The sequence below is a fragment of the Eupeodes corollae genome, chromosome 3 (assembly GCF_945859685.1).
Source record: "Eupeodes corollae chromosome 3, idEupCoro1.1, whole genome shotgun sequence".
Taxonomy (NCBI): domain Eukaryota; kingdom Metazoa; phylum Arthropoda; class Insecta; order Diptera; family Syrphidae; genus Eupeodes; species Eupeodes corollae.
In genome coordinates this window covers 20,233,368-20,257,705 of record NC_079149.1, presented here as the reverse complement: position 1 = coordinate 20,257,705, position 24,338 = coordinate 20,233,368, and the positions used below count along the sequence as shown (strand labels likewise).

At 36.0% G+C, this 24,338-nt stretch overlaps 1 protein-coding gene across 1 annotated transcript in view; it reads right to left on the bottom strand.

Moving 5' to 3' along the window:
• Window positions 1–5,840: 5,840 nt before the first annotated feature.
• The window catches only part of LOC129952814 (uncharacterized), a 178,309-nt gene continuing 159,811 nt past the window's right edge, over window positions 5,841–24,338 (bottom strand). Inside the window, exons 2-8 of the mRNA XM_056065660.1 lie at window positions 13,217–14,561; window positions 12,959–13,153; window positions 12,482–12,647; window positions 12,265–12,418; window positions 12,057–12,199; window positions 11,653–11,869; window positions 5,841–8,351 (exon numbers count right to left, since the gene is read on the bottom strand). Coding sequence (XP_055921635.1) covers window positions 6,394–8,351; window positions 11,653–11,869; window positions 12,057–12,199; window positions 12,265–12,418; window positions 12,482–12,647; window positions 12,959–13,153; window positions 13,217–14,561 — 4,178 coding nt within the window. The 3' untranslated portion in view covers window positions 5,841–6,393. The remainder of the gene's footprint in view (window positions 8,352–11,652; window positions 11,870–12,056; window positions 12,200–12,264; window positions 12,419–12,481; window positions 12,648–12,958; window positions 13,154–13,216; window positions 14,562–24,338) is intronic.

Below are 24,338 nucleotides of genomic sequence, written 5' to 3'. Positions count from 1 at the left end.
CGTTTGCTGCCCCCAACAACTTTTCACTGGGCTTGCAACCCAATCTCCAGTTGAGGTACCATTCACCCGATGTTTAAAACGGGGAGGTGAGAGTAGGAGTTGATAGACGGAGGTGGGTTTTGAGAAAAACCTGTCTGCTCTCGTGTCCTCTTGAATGCACATGTCTACCATTTGAACATCACAAGCTGTGTGTGATCGGTCGAATTTAGTTTATTTCCCTAGACCTGCGACTTCAAGAAAACCACAAGGAAAAAGTCTAGAGGGGTCAAATCGCATGACCTTGGTGGCCAATTTACATCACCCCTGTGGGAGATAGCCTAATCGGTCATACAAAATATCAATCGTGGCGTTTGCTGTGTGGCACGTAATGCCGTTCTTCTGGAACCACATGTCGTCTAGGTTCATATGTTTCAATTCGGGCTTTAAGAAATAAGTTATCATTGTTATGTAGCGCTCGCTGTTGACGTTTACGGCCTCACTAATTTCGTTTTCAAAAAAGTATGAACCAATTACGCCACCGGCCAAAAATCCACACCATACGGTAACTTTTTGAGGATGCGCGGGTTGCTGCCGTCCCATATACGGCAAATTTGCTTATTAACACAGCCATTCACCCAAAAATGCGCCTCGTCGGCTTAGTTTTTGGTCATGAACTTTAAGCTCCTGTGTCAGTTCGAACTTGTACGGGTGAAGGTGTAAGTTCCGACGCAAAACTGGCCAAGTTGAAATTGGCAGAAGGCAGACTTCGTGTGCACTTTTACTTACCGTCGCAATGCTCTCAACCGATCTTGCGTTTCCATAACGTACGGGTGTTTGCTAATTGTTTACTGAACCGATTGTCTCAAATTGGGCCACCAAACTTTAAAGAGTGGACTGTGAAGGGCCACCACGTCTACCGTAATATGCGCCCAACATTTGCGTTAACGAAAACTCATTTTGATAATAAAAATTTGTCATTTGAACATTGCTGTTCAATAGTGTAACTTTCCATATTGCGTTGACGTAAACAGCTAAATAAGAAAGAAAAGTTTTGACAGATGTTACCAAAACAAAATGGCTACCAAGAAGCGCCAAAATCTACCCGCACCAACTTAAAAACCATATATAATCGGGTGGACAACTTTATGACGTTAAATACGATTTCCGACATATTTGCACCACAAGTTACAAATGTCATCCGATGAGTTCATCGTATAGTGTCAATAGTGGCTTGAATATTGCCTTCAAATGCTTCAACAATGGAAAAGTTGAGCAATTTCGTTAGAAACAAAAAAAACACTAAGGATACTTTATAACGCTCACCAATTCCCGTAATGGCATCTACTTTTACTTTCTACTCTAAAGAGAAATACATTAATTTCAAAATAATTAGGGAACAATGATGTAGCTACCGCATAAGCTGCAAACAGTCAATTTTAATGCAATGATGACTGTCGCTAGTTTGAGGATTGTCTTTGCTCTATATACGTACTGTAATTTTGCTTATTAAGGACGGCGTGTCACCATTTACCATTTAATTGCTAAGCACCGTTAAATAGGAAAAAGTTCGGAAAACACATTTTTTTAAACGAAATTTCGACAGTAAGCAAATCGTACTGAACAAAAATGTCAACATAGTTTGACATTCTCAACTGTCAAACCATAGACATAGTTCACAACCGTTGAAACTTCGGATTCAGTTATAAAAACACCCTTTACCTTTTTATAACTTACAATTAACGAACTTTTAAGGAAAAATTAAGATTTTAGTGTAAAGTATTTCTACTAGAAGAAGTGCTGCGAATATCCCCCCCCTTTTGTTTTCTTGAAATAATTCACAAAGTCGTACCTTTGTTGCAAGTTTACATTTTTCAGCAGCTTATTGGAGTAAAAAAAACAACATGTTTTTGGTAAAAAAATATTTTTATTAAAAATGAAAAAACAGAGTTGTCCCAAAACTGTAGGTAAAATGGCTCCTGGGGGCCATATTAAAAACAAATAGCATCAACGACAAGTCGCAAGTGTATTGGTCTCCTTCAGCACCAGCGCAATCGTTATGTGCCCATTTCCTGCAGACCTCACACATTATCCATGTTACCCCTCTCTGATCTTCAAAAAACTTAATGCCACCATTGCAAGTTTCATTACCTTAAAAACTAAAATCCGAATCGCAATCTTGGGCTAAATTAGAAACCGAACTTTCATCAGTTTTCTTATCTATTTGTGTCGCCGAAAAACCACGTCCACATCCGGCACCATTACCGCGTCCACGGAGAAGACTCTCTCCACTTTCTTGCCCTTTGATAGCTTCCACGACCCCGTCCTTGTATTTTTTGGATCGACTCCAAAAGACAGTTCTTGTGGGGAGAACCTGTTAGAAGAGTTGGTTTTGATAAATGTATCTTAATGTTTGTCTGATTTTGTTTTATTTTGTTTTGAGAGCTTATAGGCTTTTCACACCAAGTGCAAAAATCGGTTTTCGGGAAATTATCGGTTTTGGCTAAAAACATGCATAAAAAACTCGAGTATATAAAACCTCTCGAAACATTCAGCGCTAAAATTAATGTAAACAAAAATTAAGGAATTTTAGAGCATTTTATAGAATTTTGTATTTTATTTGCGTTTGCTTGATTTGAAATGAAAATATGAACTTCAACTGTCAAAATTGGAGTCATAAAACTGTCAAAACGCCTACACGATTTTAAGGGAAAATAGAGTTTTGAATCCAAAGATAAAAGTGAACAAACCTCATCAAAACGAGTTCGGTGCAGAGCGATCCACCATGTTATCGAACATGCCTATTATTGACAATTGATGTCAACGGACCTGCAGGAGGAGAAGTTAATGACTAAAACACAAACACGCTTCAGCTTCGGCTTCACCTGACGTTTATGAGTTAAGCCATCGGAATTCAATGCATGCTATCACAATGAAGCCTTTACCTCACGTTTCATTTGACAATCGTAGGAAATAACGTAATGTAAATCCAAACGAAAGCTCTTGTTCAAATTTTCTGAACATTTGCTTTGTCTGACAGCTCAACAGCTGTAAAAAAGTCAACAAACAAAATTGCTTTTAGAGGGATTCCCATTTGCTGTTTAAATACTTCCGCGGTAAATTTAATTATTTCGATTTCAAAACTCATATTTTTTTTATTTTTATTTCGAGAAAAAATAACACTTGCTAATGACAGAAGTACCATTTAAAAAATGTTACATTGGAAGTGTCATTCAAAGAAATCTCTAAACAGTCCCAACGTAACGTAGCCGAAGCTGAAGCGTGTTTGTGTTTCAGCCATAAAAGTTCATCTCAAAGACATTTTAAAGAGAGTGTTTTTACTTATGGTCCCTGCAGCTTTTTATAAGAACGTGCGTAATGAACCAAGTTGTCAGTTGTATATACATTATAGCAACGCATGCGGCGGATTCTATAAATTAGACTCTTAACAACCCTTTATCTTGTAAACTGACCTATTAATTCTAAATGTTGGAAGAGAATAATATAACACATTTGTTTTCATATTAAATTATGTTTTAACTAAACATTCAAAAAGAAAATGTGTGCCTGTTTATTTTATTGGTTTAATTAAAGCAAAATTCAAATTTAAATACAAAAACAACTTTTTTTTAACAAAATTAGCGTCTAAGCTTAATTTAGTGGATTCTTAAACCACTATTTTAGGGTACGTTTGCATCCAAAGTTTCCATAATTCAGTGTTTTTTAAACTGTTTTATGGTAAGTTATCGAATAAATCATAGAACAAACAATAGGTTGTAAGATTAGCTAATGACAGTCTACGTTTTACCATAATTTCCTCCTTAAGTGTGACCAGCGTGGACAGTTTTATTTCTCTAAATTTCTAAATACTTGAGATGCATAGAGATAAATAAAAACTTTTTTAAGATGAAATTATTTTTTTTATTAAATCAAAATTAAAGCTTAATAAAATACAATAAGCGATACACTTTTGTTGAAAATATAATCATCGTAAGGTTTTGACTTTGCTTTTAAATGCTAAAAACGATGTCACTCAGAGGACCAACTCGCGCAGATTCTGTTGAGACAGTTTGTAACCAGTTTTTCGCACATTCCAAGAGGTATCAACGCAAAATTTGAGTAAGATTCTATTTTTATTGGCTTTTAGAGCTCGGATATTACTCACGTACGCACTTTCCTTATCCCTACAGACAAAAATCAATCGAACGTTATAAAATCGCATTGTCCTGGTGGCTGATTGACGTCTAAAAAACGTTAACTTAGGCAATCAGGACTTCTCACGCAATTGATACAACATATTGTCACTTTCAATTCAGCGTGTTTTCAATCGCTTAATTTTTTTTCATAATTTTAATGATTGCTGACGAAGTCATTTGATTATGACCACCATAATAATTATTACGCAGTCAGAGATCTAGTATCGTAATTGGCAAATATTCAAGCAATATTTTGACACTTCAAATGACAGCTGAGTTTGACAAGTGTTAAATGCCATTGCTACCACGTTAAAACCACGAAATCACTGAAACCATATCATAATTCGTTAACTTGGAAATCAAGAAGTTCTAGTTTTTTTTCTAGGATGAAAAACTGCGATATTTACTTGGTGACTGCTACCGCGAAAACCAGCAGCGCTTTTTTGGATGCGGCTTTGTCATTGGAGCCAGACTTAGGCAAGAAGGCTTGTGCTATAGGTGCATCAATGAGCGCTTCATGACCATACACATCAAGGCTAAATTCGGCAACATTAGCCTGATATGCGCGCACGCCCCCACAGAAGAGAAAGATGACAGCACCATCTTCGAGCTCTTAAACAAAACATATGAGCAGTGTCCTAGCTACAATATTGAAATTGTCCTGGGCGATTTTAAAGCAAAGCTATGAAGGGAAGCCATCTAGGGTGGAATAATCGGAAAAAACAGTAAGCGTTTTCCACACCTCAACATCCACAAAGGAACTTGGACTTCTCCAAATCTATCTACCGTCTACCAGATTGACCATATTGCGATCGACGCTAGACACGCTTCCAGCATCATGTGAGTGGACTTCGTCTAACTAGGATCCGCTGTAAACGCAGAAAATAACACCAACGCTGAGATCAAAAGCAGAATAACTCTTGCTAACCGCTGTTTCTTTGGGCTAAGAAAGCAATTGGAGTACAGCGACGTAGACTTAGTCAGAAGTCCAACGACTAAGATGGCTGGATCACGTAGAGCGCATGGAAACCAATGCTCCGGTCCGGAAAGTCTTCGAATCCACGCCCACAGGACAGCGCAGTAGAGGAAGACCGCGGAGCAGATGGCGCGCACAAGTGGAAGGCTACATCACTCAACTTGGAGCGCGAAACTGGAGACATCTGGCTAGGGACCGAGCTAGATGGAGAAGTTTGTTGGGTGAGGCCATAGTTCACACAGGACTGTAGCGCCATCTTAAGTAAGTAAGTCAGTTGTCATTCAACATTAGTCTTTAGGTACTTTATATGCTTAAGTCAAGTTATTAGAAGGAAAATAAGTAACATTTCCTAGAATGGATACAATATTGTCATAAGCTTGCTATGTATTGTATATCGTGCCGGCAAGGTCGGTATATTAAAAAAGATTCTTAAAATTTTCAAAACCTCATTTTTCATTTCTTAATTTTTAAACTCTACTAATATTTGAACACCGTTACTTTCAAGTAAGATTTAAAACAATAATAACTGAAAACTCTCACTATTGGCAAGAGTAGGGGGACCCACAATTGTATCCCAAACCTAAAAAGCTGATATCAATATCGGAATAGTTTTGTTCGTTCTGTACAAGATTCAACAAATGGACCAAGCAGAATCTTGAACTTGCTTAAGAGAAATTTAAAAACAATCAAACTTAAGTTTTTATTGAAAACATTTATTTATAATAACATTATTGCAATGAATTGTACACATAAAAGGTACACTATATTATAATATAATAATATTTTATAATATAAATTCTGAAAGATCATAAAACTGCCCTAAAAAGAAGAGTCTAAAAGACAAACAACAAGCGTAACTTACATTTCTAAATTATTATGGACTAATTTTCATTTGTTTATAAACAATCCAATGTTTTATTTATTTGTTTAATTGTGTATCCAAAAAAATTTACAAAAAATTACAAATTCTAGTAGATTGGACTAATAAAGCTTTAAAGCTTTTTCTTTAATTTTAAACAGTACCTTTAAAATGTTCATAATGTGCATATTTTAATATTTTAGATTTTTTAGATTTTTATAAATTAAATTATACAGAAAAAAAAAAACATAAGCTCTCTAAAAACAAGTTAACATTAAAATATTTGTTTACCCTAAATATCTAATATGGCTTAGGTTCTAAGTCTACAATAAGTAAGTTGTATAATTTTTGTATATAAAATCGGTTTATAAAGACGGGTTGGTTCTTCATTGATGTTGATTTTCACGGTTGAAATTTTCAATTTGTTTCATAACCCAACTTCTCGAGGCTGAGCTGGACATATGCGCGGGACCCACGATTACAGCTGGGTTAGAAAGACCACAAGATTTGCGTGGTGGAGGCAGTGGAGGTGGACTATCTGAGTGGCCGTTAGGCTGGGAGTCGCCGTAGTCATGACGTTTTTCGTTGTCGTCACTGTAAATTGCTGAATCACGAAAGTCTTTCTCGAAACATGTTGCTGCAACATTGTCTAGATACTCCAAATTCATTGGTTTGTCTCGCCTCTTCTTGCAGAAATCGAAAACACTGTCGCTTGAGGAGGTGAGTGAAAAAACAGAGTCCCCTTTGATGTTGAGCGAAGCAGCGGAATTATTCACGGAGCCGTTAGTGAAGAGGGTCTTTGGATCGGCGTAATCGACGTTAGCAATTCGTTCGCCAACTGCTTCGCTACCTTGACGATGGAGGTAGCTCTGGCGGCACATATCAGTAACGTCAGAGACTCGTCTCTCTGGGGGCTTGTTGATTTTTCCGAAACTCTGCGTCGCCGATTCGATGCTCTTTCGAACTCGCGGGATCAGCGAGCTTTCAGAGCCCGATACGTTTTCGGATTTGGAACTGGATAGCAATCTTTTTACCAGATTATTTTTTGTTACTGGACGAGCATAGATGGCTTCGGGCTGATTTGGACTTGAAATCTCCGGTGAAGTGGGAGCTGATTGACAAACGTCTCTGATTGGTAGTGTTTCATAATTGATCTTCGAATCGCTGCTTCGAAGCTGTGCACCACCTGAGAAACCGCCGACTAGGTCATCACCGATTTTCTGTAAATTACCTGAGGCCGAATAGACCAAAGTGACATAGTCCGATTCGGGCCTGTTGGTTGGGATGGATTTCTTCTCCCGGGGCTTGTAATACTGTTGAGACTTGGACCGATTGAGGATCGGTGAAAATTTGTACGGCACGTGGACGTTTCTCAGAAGTGATTCATAAATTGGCTCTGAGGGATCTGTAGACTCGTCAACTTCCAGAGGTGGAGGTGACTTCGATGGTGGTCGAGGAGGAAGCTCCTCCGAATTACCCAAAGGATCTGGACTATTCAAGGGGCTTGAACCATTTTCCAAAGACTTCTTCTTTTGAGGCTTCTTTTGGATTCTGTCAAAGTCAATCTTTTTTGTCACCAGGTCGAGAACTATTTGGGCATCTTCTTTTCGTGTGTTCTCATTCGAGGAGTTTCCATCCTTCTCAATTTCTTGGTCTTGCCCTTCATCTTTCTTGCTATCGTACTCTTCTACAATGGCCTCTTCAGCAGCTTCAATTTCATTTAAATTCTCTGTGGACTCGGTGATTCGAAGAACAGTCTCTTCGAACTCATCATTCAGATCCATGTAAAAGGTGGATGTCTCCTTCTTCGACTTGTTCTTCTTCAAAGTGGCAATTCTCTTAGGTATGGTCTTTGTATTGTACATTTTAACTTCCACTGATTTGGTTGATTTCGACACCCGACTATCCAAATTCTCTTTGATGACAATTTGCTGTTCGTCCAAATCCGATGATAGAACACTCATTCTTGGTACGGACTTGCTGCGCTCCTTGTTGAATTTACTCAGAGCAGGATTGATGTGGGAGGATTTTGTCGAGCGAGTAGGACACTCACAATCAGGAGCATTCGAACAACACTCTTCTGTGGTAGTTGATCCCCCAGTTCTTGGTAGGGTTGCCATCATATTATCATCCATACTGAGATTTTTCGACAATGCACGATGTTCCAATTCTGATTGTTTATTATTGAAACCTTCAAATGATGTCGAATTGGTGACAGAAGTCTTACGTTTGATTTTCGAACGATTACGAATTTCACTACGTCGAAATTCATTTCGACGTTCAAGGTAAATAGGCTTGGAGTTGTTCAATGGCCATTTCCATTTATTTGTGTCCGGGGTTCGATCTGGAATCAAAAAGAAAAAGACAAAACTTTTTTAGTACCGGAACTATGAAAATAAAATAAGTGTGATTTTTTGTTTCAAAAAGTGCGAAACACGAACAAAATGTGTTGCATTTAAGACAAAATAAACTGTGATGGTGTTCAATATTAGTTAAAAATTCCCAGATACATTATTTTTTATCATTTAATTTTTGACTTACGATAGATGCGAAATGGAGGGACTTGGACACTTACTTTTTAATAATTATTCAATAGTGTAAGAAATGACATTAAGCAACAAACAAAAATAACCAAAATATCAAATATTTTCTACAGAAAAATTAAGTCGAGAATATAGAGTTTGACAACCAACTCAAAAAAGCGATACGCTAACTACTTAAAAGGTTAGTAATTTTGTATCTTGTTTGAAAAATTCTTTAATTAAGAAAAAAATTATTTGTAAGTAGCAAAATTAGATTAAGCCATGACACCCAATAAAAAAGCGATGAAACCATTTAAAAAAAATTACACCAGTATTTTCTTTCCCTAAAAAATTAGCCTTATGCATTTTCTTCACAGATTTCAAGAATTTTAAGAGGTTTTCGCAGCATTTCTATCTTGAAAAGGAATAATATTATAATTTGTGGAATGCGTTCCAATGTTGTGGACTGCAAGTGAACGTTTGACAGTTCGCATTTAAGAGTTGTGGTTGTTGACGTCTAAATTTTCGAAACATACAATATTTTAAGCTGCCTTTATCTTTTCTAAGAAATTGTACAAAATTGTATCATCTAGTCACTCATCAGTATACTTTTTTGTAAATTAGTACAAATGTCAAATTTAGTTTGACATCTTAAATCGGTCTAAATCTAAACTAATTCATTTACATTGCACTGTATTGGAAATATTCAATTAAAAGAGGATTAGGGAATAACTATAAAGAATATTCACATATTAGGCAGGTTCAGGCTACATAAGGAACTTGAAATATAGCCAAGTTTCTAGTATCTGATTGGCCATCTGTCAAAAAATTCAACTTTATTGGAAAGTTGACTGGAAAGTTAAATAAATAAATTGGGTGGCGCAACAGCCCGTTGAGAACTAGGGCCTAGGGACTTACAACTCTCAAACATTCCTGTGTGCGAGTAATGTTGTCAGGAATGGAGGGGACCTACAGTCTATATGCCGATTCTGAACGGCTAATTTGAGAAAGCACTTCTTCATGACAAGAGTTTCTCTTGGAGAATTTGTCAATTCCTCGCAAGAGGCAATAGCCGTGAAAAGACTTTAGATGGCATAGGCAGGGATCGAACCCAAGACCTCTGACATGACAGTCCAACGCACTAACTATCATGCACCGGATACTACAAGTTAGTTAGAAAAAATTAGAAAAAAAATTAACTCAAGTCAACTTATGTCAAAGTGACAATTAATCGTGTTTTTCATTCAACTGAAAGCTGAACTTTATTGCCTTATGATTTATTTATTTTATGTTGGACTTGAAGCTAGTCTGAGGAGTGTTTTGTGGAAAATAATGTTCTTTGTGAAGTAAGTTCCCGAGATTGAAATTTATGACACTTAAAAACCTTAGTCAAAATTTACGTTCAAGAAATGCAGTTGACTGCGAATAAAGTCCCATATGTTGTCTGAACCTGCCCATTGACAATTGACAGTCAATTAACCATGCCCATACTTTTTAAATCAAGAAACAATGTTTTAATCATTTTTTGAAACAATGTCTTTAAAATTTGTTTTAAGCTACTTTTTTTCTGTAAAGACTATTTTAGGCAAATTTTCAAATCAGTAACTTTAATATGTTCCAGAAATAAAGTCTTAAGCTTAACTTTCAAACTGAGAGATAAGTTTTTGAGTTGAATTGGGGTTTATTTTGATTGGCCCGCTATTTTGACATTTCTCTTTTTAGTTGTCATCTTTTGACATTAGACTAGTGAATACTACGCTTTTAAATTGCATCGTGTCAACTAAAAACGTAACGTGACAGAAAACAATCAGAATTCTGGAAGAAAAATTTCCCAACCATGTTGTGATTTAACACCTTCAGAGTTTTTCTCTTTAAGACCTTGTGAAAGATGAGGTCCATGTAAATAGCAAATTTTAGATTGAAAAAATGGAGTTTATAAGTATTTTTAAAACAAAAATAATATTGAAAAACGTGAACGCACAAAAACTGACCTTCAATTTAATTTTTTTTAATAATTACTTTAAATAATTGTAATATAAGTACTTTTCAAAGTCTATTCGACGTTTGAAGTATTGAATTTTGTCTTAATTATGGAAGAGCCAACGATAGAGACAACTGTCAAACTACCTTTTCTAGAAATACACAGGCTTCCAATATGTTTCGACTTTTGATATTTTTATTAATTAAAAACTTTTGATCTTTGACGCAAACAACAAAGATGATGACATTATATAACTGATTTTTCCCACCGAGTATTCCAAAGCAATAATGGTTCTCCTTGTATTTACAACAGATGGCGTAAAAGTAATGTCAAAATGTGAATGTGCCTTAATGTTGAGTAATGGCGTCAACTGTCATAAGAATGTTTTGTTAAGAGTGTTTGCAGTTATTTTTCATTCAATTCATATAATGACATTACTTTTCTCCATTTTGTAAAAATAATGAAAAATGTATGAAAGAAGGAAACATTCATTCAAAAAATCATGCTTAAAAATTTGTTTTTAATTGTAAGCGTTGAAGCCAAGACCCATAGAGTTGTAAAGCAATGCTCCTTTTAAAAAATAGAAAAAAATAAAACTAATTCCCATATACTTACATAAGTTTTACTTCTGCGTTAAAATGTCTAAATTTAAACACTTATGATTTTTTTAGAATAAATGTAGGTCTATAGGGTACTGCATGTTTTTAAAATATTGTTTTTTAGGAATAGCAGACAAAAGAACTCGTGGACCATCTACAAAACTGTTATTTGAAAATTATATAAATTTATTTACTTTTTTTTTTTAATTAAATACAAACAATTTGTATTTATTATGCCAATTATAACAATAATTTGTTAAGTAGACCACCACAAATTTATTAAACAAAAAATATTAACAACAAAATAAAAGATAAAACAGTCAACAAAAAGATTTAAAATTGTGTTAGTTTACATATGAATAAAATATTTGCTTTAAGAAAATTTTTTTAAATTTATTTTTGTATAAATGCTTTTTTTAAAAAATATTTGAAAAATCCATAGTTTAAGCTTAAAGCAAACTAAAAGAGACTTAAACAAAGTGTCTTAATTATTTTAACCAAACAAAAAATCTAACAAAAGGTGGTAGTATGATGGTTACATACCTTCCTCATCACCCAACTTATAGACCAATTCTCTAGCTCGATTTGGTATATTATTGAATCTTTCTAACATCACACTCTTGATGTCTTGAGCCCAGACACGTTTTTGTTCACGATTCCGAGCTGTCAATTTGATTTGACTACGTGGATCATCATATGGGATAACGTAGAAGCTTGTGGGTTCACCCGGTAGGTGTTCATTTAGCATCAAGTTATTTTGCTGAAAATAGAGAGAGAAGAATATAAATAAATAGAAATAGAAATGGAGCCAGTATAGAACCGTGTGGTACCCCATCGATAATATGAATAAAAGGCTTTAAAACAATCAATAAAGTAGGACAAACTTTTGTATTTTGAGTTGGTTCTACCCTCTTAGCCTTATAAGAGTTAGTTTATTCAAAACTCACCTGAATCAATCTTTTGAATTGCAACCTTCCGTCTTCCTTAGGCTTTGTTATAATCAACATTGTACCGAATAGAAAAACACTCCTAGGCTTATTGTGCTCCATCAGAATTCCCTCTTGTCTAAGATCACCAAGAACTGTAAGTTCTATAAATAAAAATAAGACCTTTTCGTGAAGATATGACTTATGATGGAAATAAAAATCTTCATACTTGGTCCCATCCAGCCATCTAGAATTCCCGACAACTCTTTAACACGGCTTTGCTGTTCCAATTTTCTTTTGACTTGGTTGATATTTGCAGCTACATCTTGCATGATCTCATGTGCTTCTGAAACTTCTTTAACATCACAATGTTTACGTAGGTTCTATTAAATTAAAATGTGATTAATTTCAAATGGCTTTAACATTGTTGTAGGGTTTAAACTTACATCAAGCAAAAGATGATATCTTAAGATTCTTTGAACTGGCTTTAGAAGATATGAACCTAATGGCAATGAATGATGAAGCCTCTTTTGTGTTGAATTTAAAATAGCGTTCGTATAGGTATCCTGAATAAGACTTGTCAGAAGTGATATTGCCTCTGGGTAACTGGTGCTGTAGAAATGAAAAAAAAGCAGTATGGTCAGTTTCTGCTGAGGGCGTTGTTATAATTGAAAAATAAGTTGAAATTAAAACTAAAATGGAAGCTTGATTGCTTTGAGGTCTTAAATTTTTCTATTGGAAATAGCCTAGACGAGCGAAGCATACGAAAAAGTCTCCTTAGAAATTCTTATCTTAAGTCGTCAAATGCAATAAGATCTTCTTAGAACCGTCCATCCAGTTCTTGACCGGAAACTTCGATCTCAAAAGAATGCTTCAAAACTCGCTGAAAATAGTCCTTAAGCGTCAAGACATTTTTTACTCACCAATAAGTCGTGTATACATCGAACCTGTCCCTGAGATCAATAAAGCACTTGGCAATTTTGGCAGGGTTAAGTCCAGAAGTAATAAGCTGTTTCAGCAGGGTACAATTGAAGTCGTAGATATCTTCAATATTACTAAAGAGTATCGAAAGCTGATCCGGAGGAATAAAATGCCGTTCTCTCCAATCCTGCAGGTATCTATAACGCACAAAATTTTAAACATTAATTCCTGTCAAAAAAATTAACAAAATTCAATCATACCCGGTTATAACTTGTCCCAAGTCCTCCACATAATTTGTCTCAGTGTCGACAAGCTCCATGCAAGCCCTCTCAAAGACCGTATAAGTTCCATGACGGTTTTCAATTTCGTTCTCACTATGATCGGCAAGACTCTCCACACTTGCCAGATATGATGTTGCTGGTTTGATGTGTTCCGAACCTGAACTTGAACTCGAAGAAGTTGAGGAAATTGACGAAGACGATAAGGGACGATGTTTTAAGAAGGTAATTTCTTGTGGCATTAATTTCATTTTACGTGATTCTCTTGGTGAGAATTTGGATTTCATTTCACTAAGACGATCTGTCAGACTTTCCATTGAAGTTTTGGAGTGTTCATTATTGGTAGTCTTGCTCAAGGGTGATGAGATCGGAGTCGAAGCCTTATTAGCAGACAAACGAGAATAGGTGAGTAAAGGGGAAGATTGTGGACTAGGCTTACGAGATCCTGTAGGAGATGCTTCGACACTCTTTGCCAAAGTCTCTACTGATGAAATGCTATTTTCCATCAAGTCAGTGCTTGTTGTCGAAACTTCACTCAAACTCAGACCCACCGAATAGTTATAAGCCTCGATAACGTCGGCCATCTTAGGATTGGTGTCTCGATCGTAGAGGGCTCCCAATTCCATTACTTTATCAACTTCGATAATATCCTCATCGGTGTCGAGCAACGAGGGCGGTGTGACAGGAGTCGTCTTCTTTGGTGTTGCAATTTCGAAGTTAAAAGCTTCATTTGTTGCATTTGTTGGAGTCTTTTCACTGTCGAATTGCTTCGGAGTGTTTGGTGGATAATTCCGTCCACGCCCAAGACCACCACTTCCAATATTATCCAAGTACTCGGTACTCGAGCTGAAAGTCTCCACAAGTTCCTTACTCGATTGAGTGATTTTCGAAGTGGTTTTCGACAGCGGAATGACCAATTGATGTTTGGATTGATTCTTTTTGACAAACTTATGAGCCACCTTGGGCTCTTGACTTATTTTCTGCTGTCTTATGGCATCACCATCGATTTTCTTCACTGAATCGGTGTGTTGCAAGAGTCTTTGGATATTGTGTGAAATAAAACAAATTTTACTGTGACTAAATTTACCATTTCTGTCGAATTTCAGAGCTGATTCTTGTTCAGCGTCAGATTCGTCAAGAATTGATGTTTTCGAAGTGACGAGAATTTCTTCGATATTTAGATTTTGATTATTGGTTGTGTCTTCTTCATTCTTATCTTCGGTGAGATCTGGAAGGCTTCTCTGTTTTTTTGGGGTGGTTTCAACGAGGCTGCCAGTTAGTGTGTCATAAATACCCAGCAATGAGGGTGTGAGATCTGTTGAGCTTCCTGAAAATAATAGAACCAAAAGATGTAGGTTAGAAACGATATAATCTACATTTTTTTAAAATAAAACAAATATTATTTTCTATCCCATTTCCCTATATTACTTTATTTGGGTCAAATTATATTCTGTGGTGTTCTATTTTTTAAGATACATCAATCTTATGTGTGGTGCTCTGAGCTCTATCCTATCCAGTCCCTGGGGAAGCTAAAACAACTAGAATTGTCCCGCTTCCGTATCGGGTTTTGCATTTGAAATTCATATTTCCTAAGTGCAAGTCTATATTCTTGCTACCATGGGACACATAACCATGCTACAGATAAAAAGCATTATTTATTATAAAAATATTTGCTAAAACCTCAAAAGGGAAAGACGTACTTGTGCATCTACATGAGCTCTGTTCTGGATCTATTTTCATTTTTAGTTCAAGCCCCCATGGGAATGGAGAGAGCTAATGATGGAGGATGAGTAGTTATTATTGCATCAAGGTATATGGTATGGTATGGCAATCGGGTTGAGTTGGATGAAATATGGGACAAACTCTTCAGTGTTTAAATAAAAATTGAATAATGGGGACTTCAGTATTCTAGGTGGAGGAGTATTTCCGAATGAGTTAAAGTCAATTCCATTTAGCTTTTAGTTTGTGGAATGGAGTTAAGAATAAAAATAACTTTTTAGAAATGTTGGAAACAGTGTTTTCAAAAATGGGATATAATATGATTTTTCAAGCAAAAAAAAATAAGAAATTCCTAAATAAAATATATCAACTAACTAAGGCCTAATTAAAGGTAAATTAGTTTTTTTTATAAATAAGACAATCAACATGAGAAATCGTTACTAGACTTTGCAGCTTGGATTACTTCATATGAAAATCGTTAAATGATTTGAAAAAGAAAACACGACACTACTAAGATTAAATTATCACAACTTATTAACGGTTGGTTAAAGATATCTTAACGGTTGGTTAAAGACAACTTAACTTATATTAATTAAAATAACTATATTGAAGAATTATTAACCCGGCTACAAGGGAGTGCACTCAGACCTGATAACAATAAAATATAGTGTTGCTGTCACTTTCTAAGCTGTCATTTTTTGACATTTGATGAGTAGAAACTTCGCCATTACAAAAAATAGATGAAAATACACTTCAATAATTCAGCAGTCCCAATTTGCAATTCGTTATGTTTCTAAAAAAGTTTCTTTTGATTCTTAACAACACAAGTCTTCTATTCTAACCAGATTGGAGTTGTGCCGTCGGTCGGGGTGACTTCCTGGCCACGTAAAAAATACCTTAGTTGCGAAGCACCAACAAGCCTTGGATACAGATGGAATCACTGTTGACAACTCATAAGCAAACGAAATAAGGACTTCGGATCTCTACGTGGAATGCTAGGTCCCTTAACAGACCACGAAAGCCGTAACTGCTGCAAGGCAGATATTACCTGCATCAAGAAGTGCGAGGGGATGGACCGGGCAAACGCAAACTAAAAGACTGCGATGTATACTACGGCGACTGCTACCGATAACAAAGACAGTTTCTATTTGGGTGTGGATTTGTTGTTGGAACTAGACTCAGGCAAAAGGTCTTGAGTTTCAACAGTGTGAGCGAGCGCATCACGACAGTCCGCATCAAGGCTAAATACGCCAACATAAGCCTAATATGCGCGTATGCCCCAACAGAGGAGAAAGATGAAGACACCAAAGACATATTCTTCGATCTTTTGAACAAGACATATGAGCAGTGCCCTGGCTATGACATTAAAATTGTCTCAGGAGATTTTAATACCAAGTTAGGAAGAGAAGGCATCTTTGATGGCATAATCGGGAGATACAGCCTGCACGACAACACCTCCGACAAAGTATTCAGGCTAATTGATTTCGCTGCAGGGCAAGACGTTCTGGTAGCTAGTACGCAGTTCAAACATCTCAATATCCACAAGGGGACATGAAAATCTCCTGATCAATCAACTGTCAACCAGATTGACCACATTGCGATCGACGCACGACACTTCTCCAGTATCCAGGATATCCGAACATTCCTAGGGGCCAACATTGACTCGGACCACTACCTCGTTTTAGCCAAGGTACGGCTACGGATATCCCCATCCAAGCCAAAACAAGTAAGTACTGTGAGAATTTTCGACGTTAGACGGCTACAATCGCAAGAGACTGTTATGTCCTCTTCCGATCGAGTCTCTAGTAACCTCTTAAGGAGTCCTATGCTGCCTGCATTAAGCATTGAAAACCAGTGGCAAGATTGCCTTGCAGCCATCAGAGATGCCGCCTCTGGAGTGCTAGGTTTCACACGGACACCACAGCGAAACCCCTGTTTTGACGACGAATGCCGGCAAGCGCACGCAGCGAAACAAGAGGAATACAAAACGGCGCTGCACAAAAGGACCAGAGCTGCTCGCGAGCTCTACGAGCAGAAGAGGAGAGAGGAACACCGGCTTCTTAGACGGAAAAAAAGAGAGCATGAGAAGCGCGCGATCGAGGAGATAGAGGGATGTGACAACAGGAATTTGGTTCGTAAATTTTACCAAAAGGTACAAAAAAACCTCCCAAGGGTACCAGCCACGAACCGGAGCCTGTAAAGACGATCAGGGGAACATCGTACTAGAACCGCAGTCGATGCTGAGAATATGGAAAGATAACTTCACCAAATTATATAACGGCGATGACGAACCGAATTCCGCTTTAAGGGAGATAGAACCACTCAACCTTGGCGACGCAGATCAACAATTCCGCCTACCCGATCTTGACGAAGTGAAGGTAGCTATATCTAAACTTAAGTCAAACAAAGCTGCTGGAGCTGACGGCATCGCTGCCGAACTATTCAAAGCAGCAGGCGATGACTTGGTAGGGAGCATGCACCAACTCATCGGCAAAATATGGGAGACAGAGGCATCAGTCTCCTTAAAATTGCATATAAGCCGTTCGTCAACAATCTGATAGGTCCTTATCAGTGTGGCTTCAGACCAGGAAAGTCCAATATCAACCAAATATTCACACTAGGGCAGATCTTGGAGAAAACCCAGGATCTTCAAATCGATAACCATCATCTCTTTATCTGTCAAACTTATCCGTTTGTGCAGAATGACGATGGAGAATGCACGCTGCTCTATCAAGGTCGGAAAAGATCTTACCGATTCATTTGATGTCAAAAAAGGTTTTAGACAAGGCGATGCACTGTCATGCTACTTCTTCAACATCGTTCTGGAAAGAATTGTGCAAAACTCAACCGTCAACACTAGAGGCACAATCTTCCAAAGGTCCATCCAATTACTCGGATACGCAGATGATATTGACATAATTGGAAGATCAAAGTGGAGCGTTTTTGAGCATTGCGACGGAAGCGAAGAAGATGGGTTTAGTGGTCAATGAGGGCAAGACCAAGTATTCTCTGTCATCAAAAAAGGACATGGAACAACGACGTCTAGGACAAAACTTCACCATGGACAGCTATAAGTTCGAGGTAGTTAAGGACTTTGTTTATTTAGACACCGCTATAAAAACACAGACAATGTCACCAGATCTGAAATCAAAGGAAGAATAACTATTGCAAATCGCTGCTTCTTTGGACTTAGAAGGCATTTGAGAAGTAAAGTCCTCTCTCGAGAACCTAAAACCACCATCTGATCATCCCGGTTCTCATTTATGGCGCTGAGGCCTGGACCCTGTCAAAGAAAAATGAGAGCGTCTTAGGACACTCCTACAGAAAAATTCTTCGGGTGATTTTTGGTCCAGTACGCATTGATGGAGAATGGAGGAAAAGATATAAGGACGAAGTTAACAGAATTAAAGTCCAACGGCTCAGATCTAGAGCGAATGGACATCAACGCTCCAGCCCGGAAGGTCTTCGAATCCAATCTTGAGGGACGGGCGCAGTAGAGGAAGACCGGGACTCAGGTGGCACATGCATGTGGGTGAAGACCTTAACCAATTTGCGAAACTGGAGACAGCTAGCTAGAGAACGAGCTGGCTGGAGACGCATGTTGGTTGAGGCCCAAGTTCGCCACCTTAAGTAAGTAAGTTAGAGGAAATACGTGTATTCCGTCTTTTTGAAAAAGTATCCTGTTTTAATTGATACTCCTTAACTCCAGAGCTGTCAAAAATGCTACAGAGGAAAATATTGAATGAACCAATCTCAATTTACAGATTTCTTTTGTCATGAAAGTTCTAAGATAAGAAATATATTTAAAGTTTGCAGCACCAATAGACTTCAATTTTACACAATTTCAAAGAAAACCTTGGTAAAATGCATTGGAAGTGTTTTTCCGTTATTTCATGAAATTTAGTAAAGTCGTGATAGGAAACCCAAAAACTGGCTCTCTTGTCACATTTATTCCCAATCAAATTAAGGAAGAATTTCGTAATTAAATTCTCTAACTACCTCCAGTTACCTGATGGTTGGTCCTGACTTAAGTTCTTAACGACTATCTTAAGACTCTCATAAAATTTGCATCGCTCATCACTTCATACTCGGTGCATGGTTAATCAAACAACATTCTAATGAACCCAAACATCTTGGTAGATGTTGAGAGCTTCATTTACGTAAAATTGCTTTCTGGATTTTCAAGATTTCCTTGTCTCAAAGTCCAAGTATCAAGTCCAGTCTGAAAATCAGACTATACTTACTTATATGTGGCGTCACTTTGCTAATCTTTTGATCTGAACCAATTTCTCAAAAATAAAAACAAATCAGACTAAAAATGTGTTTTGAATAAAAACAGTTTAAATTAGAAAAGTAACTTTAAGCTGTTTTTGTTTTCGTTTCTATTTTGTATTCATTTAGTAGGTCTTCCACCAATATTATGCCATTTAAAACATGACATAGCAATTTATCTTTTAATTAAAATCTCACGAAACTTTTCTATACCTACATACTCGTACTCTGATTCGTATTCCAGAAGTTGTTTTGTAGCTTCATTGCGTCTAACCTCGCATACTTTTTAGCACTTTTAACAGAACTAGCCGGTGGTGTGTAGAAAATCACATCATGAACTGATCTAAATCAAGACTTAGAAGACTATGCCTTTAGTCATATACATATCTAAGCTAAGCTGGAGCCTGGTTGAAGTTGTTCTATACTCCATGTCCACAGTCGCTCCGAATGGTCAGTGAAGTTGGATAGATATTCAAATTACCCAAGCATCGTTGTCAGAGATAGCCAAGCCACCTGCCAACCTGACAACACCACTCCAACGACGAGCGACGTCGACAAAGACGTTTTCACGACGACGGACGACGATCCTCCTTATTTCATAATAGACTAACCCAACTCTATAACATACCTTTTCTCGTCTCAAGGCATCAAGACACGAAAACAAGCTACATGCATTTTTTTGTGTGGACTATAACGGGTGAGATAGAATAATTGTGCGTGAACGATAAATAGTTCAAAGCCTTCAGTTTCATCAGCTCCTGCCCTCACCGTTCGTCATCGCACTGCACTACCGGTTGATTGAGAAAAAAGATAGTATAATAGGTACGAGTGTGCCTTTACTCTAGCTGTAGACTGCTAGGATTCATTTAGCGTTCGGAAGATGTCGACAACGATTTCCGTTTATCGGACGGACATTAAGTAAGTGAGTGCGCGCTTTGGACACGAGTTTGTCTTGGAATTGATTTTTCTTTTTTAAAAAACGTGAGGCACTTTTGGTTTAAGAAAAATCAAGAGCCTCGCATTAACTTTTCTAGTTTTCCACTTTTAATTTGAAGGAGAATGTCGGGCTAGAATCTGATGACGGTGGCGTAAAAACGCTTTAACGATCAATCTTCAAAAACCTTTGATGTTGTGACGACATACGTGAATCATTATAATGTCAGTGCGAAATTCTTCAAGATCTAACGCTTTTCAGGTCAAAAATTGAAACCAGAAGTGATTGATAAGAAAAATATCAAAAGAGCTTTTAAAGAAATAACTAAAGGCTTCAATAATGACTTTATTTAAGGTCTTGACACTCTCTAATATTTAAAAACTTTATGCAGAACACTTTTCTGTCTAAAAAGTGTTACAAATTTTAAAATATTTAGGTTTTTCACTTTCACGTTAGTCGTACTTAAGAAGTCAATAGTGTAGACATACCATAATTATTATGGCTGAATCACAAACACGCTTCGGCTTCGGCTTCACCTGACGTTTACGAGTTCAGCCATAGGAATTTAATGCATGCTATCACAATGGAGCTTCGACCTCACGTTTCGTTTGACAATTGTATAAAAAGAACGTAACGGAAGCTCTACTTCAATTATCTGCACGTTTGATTTGTCTGACAGCTGTTGAGCTGTAAAAACAACAAACAAAATATTTGTTCTTTGGAGGGATGAAATAATAGAAATGTCACTCAAAGCAAACTTGAAGCAGACCCACCGTAACGCAGACGAAGCTAAATCGTGTTTTAAATTTGGCACCAAAAACTCGAGTGCATGAAATAATTTTACTTAAGAGACTTAATGTAAATATCAACTTCAAAATTGGTCCTTATTGTTCTTCTAATTTAAAACTTTCTACTATTGCCATTCATGGCTCGAAAAGTTGTCAATATTTTCTTAATGTTTATTGACTAAAAGTTCAATGTCAAGTCTATTTTTATACACAATAAATTGGTCTTGAGTGTAAATAAAAAAATGGATGAAATCAATGTCCTAACTCAATGACATAGAAATAGTTCAATTAAGAGAAACGTCATTAGTTCTTTCATTATAACCCAATTTGTCTATTGTCAAAATCGCATTAAAAATGCTTATTATTATAAAAAAGCATAAGTATTTGTAAATAGTGACCGAACAATCCTTAAAAGATGTCACAGTCAAATATTTTATATCATGGTTTTGCCATTTATTCTAACTAATTGTACAAATATTGCCTTTAAATGTTTTTAAAAGATGTCAAAAAGGTATAAGTTATTGGTCTTTTTTAATTATTGCAGCAACTTTGAAGGAACTTTTTTAACATTGGTAAACTGACAGATTTAAAACTAAAAAATAGGAAGATGAAAATAAAAAACAACTTATGTATGTTTGAATCTAAAAATAATCAACAAATTGTCAGTTGTCATAAAGTAATAATTTTGACGTTTATAAATGTCTAATTAAACATTTGATATGTTCACATTATTTATAATTTATAATCAGTCAAAAAGTTTTTACTAAGATGAATTTCATATTTATTTAAAAAGAATGCATAAAATATTATACCCGACATTTTCAAAACATTGACAAACATAATTCAATAAAACGTCAGTTTCAACAAAGTGGAAAATATCAATTTAATTTTTTCAAGCTCGAAAAGTTGCATGTGTCGAAAAATGTAATGCAGAATTTTTACAATAACTCTTTTTCGATTTGCTGTCAAAAATTATCTTCGTTCAATTTTGACAGAACTTGTTCTTAAAATGTTTATTCCAAAATTCTGACGTTTATAACTGTCTATTTGAACATTTAATATGTTCACATTATTTATAATCTATAAGCTGTCAAAAAGTTGTTACTTAGATGAATTTCATGTATATTTAAAGAGAATGTATCAAATATTATACCGGACATTTTCAAAACAGAGACAGACATAAATTCAATAAGACATCAGTTTCAACAAAGTGGAAAATAACAATTTTTTCGTTTTGCCATACATTTTTTCAAACTCAAAAAATTGCATGTTTTGAAAAACGAATTAGTAGAGTTTTTAAAATATTTTTTTTTTTCGATTTGCTGTCAAAAATTGTCTTCGTTCAATTTTGACAGAACTTAGTCTCAAAATGTTATTTCCAGAATTTGTCTCAAACTGAAATCACAACTTATTGATTCAAACTCTTTTACGTCGCGCGCCGTAAGTTAACTAAATATTACGTTATTTTCCAAAAAACATGTATTATTATACTTGTGTATATTGATTTTCTGTTGCTTGATGTCGTACGTACAAACCATTAAAATTTAATGATATCGTTACATCTCTTCCAAGTAAAAGTAGCCCTGGTAATTGCATACGTATTATCCCAAAAACGAATTTAATTGTGATGTAACGTGCCATTAAAACACCGCCTGTCAGTGTAAATGGAAGCATTCAACAAAAAGACTGCATTACCAGTAGCAAGTACATAATATATCAACAACAGCTGATGGAAACAAAATGCCACTTACTACGCAATGATAAGAACTTATGCACGACTCAAGATATTGATAGTTTAGTCCATTAATTTGGGACACTGATTGTGTTCCTCCTTTCAATTTTAAGTAATTCTTATACATTTTAATTTATTATCATGACTTTATGAGTCTGTTTGTAAATAATACCTTCATATACACTTCAAGTGCTCTATATATAAGTTTCCATGTGAATGTCAAAGATAAACGTCATAAATTGAGTCGAAAAATCGTTTCAACTTTCAGTGCATTGTCAATAAATTGACAATCTCCCCCACTGCGTATACATAAAAGTGTGATTGTGTATATTTCTCGAGCCTTTGCTGAAACACACTTTTTGTGGCTGCAGTTGCTATTGCTGCACAGCATTAAGGAAATAGAAAAACGTCAACTGTCATGACAAATATCTTATTTCGTTCCATTAGAGTGCATTACCCGCTGGAAGTGTCATTCATAAAGTTGCTGTTAAATCAAAGAGTGTTGAAATGTTTTCAACGTTCTTTGGAATTTTCAACAACTTTTTCGAGTGTTGTACGTATTTATATCTAGTTATCTTTTTTTTGCTGTAGACTTTTGATAGATAAATTTGTTGCATGCCACTTAAACTCTATGACACTTTTAACTCTTACACTGTAACACTTGTAGTTTCGAAATCTATCTAAGAGGCAAGCAAAATTGATAATATGACAGTGCAACATATGCCAGAAAGAGAGGGTGAACAAAATACTGAACTTCAGTGAGTTTGATGTGAGTTGGTGTAGGCAATAATCACTCCCTTTTTTGTTAGTCTGTCATGTCAAGAGAACGTATTAGGTATTTTTATTGCATAGAAGGTGACGTTTGAGTTTGCAAATTCATGCAACTAAATGACAGAAATATTGCACAGACAAATTTACACCCTCACACATGGAGGTAAATTTGTCAATGCGGGTTTTTATGTAAGTTTGAAGTATACCTGAGATAAAGTTTGAAATTTTTGGAAAACTAAGCTCAAAGTAGAAAAGACAGTTCTTGAGTTGTCCAAACTTAAAAAAAAAAAACAATAAATGGTGAAGTTTAAAGAAATGACCATTGTCGATGAAGAACTTTGTGGCTTAGTAGATGACAGTTCTTTTTCTAAAAGCAAAAGAGCTTGTTATAAAATGTGAAAATAACAGTGACACTTCTTGAGCTGTCAAAGTTATGAAGTTATATATTAAGGAATACCCTATAGGATTTTGAATTTGTGTCAATATGACAGTTCTCGTAACAAAGTGAAGAGAAATTTGTTCTTAATCTGAAACGAAATTCGAAACCAGAAGCATTTACACGTTTGTGTAATTGCAGTCCCGGACTACCAATCGAAAAGAACATTAAAAATTTACAACCAAATTATTATTATTTCCATATTAAAAATGGAACACAATTTTGCATTGATTTGATTATACCGCTATGTTTTATGGTAGGTATGCATTATACTTCGCTTTCCATTCCCAAAATTCCAAAAAATAAAAACCAGTTACTTTGGTAACGCATATAATAATGACACACAGGTGGATGATATACCCAAAGAAGCAAAAATTACATGGTTGCATCTTCAAAATTGATGTACCACTTTAAACAAGTCTTCTTCCAATTTAAATCATGACATCTACCTA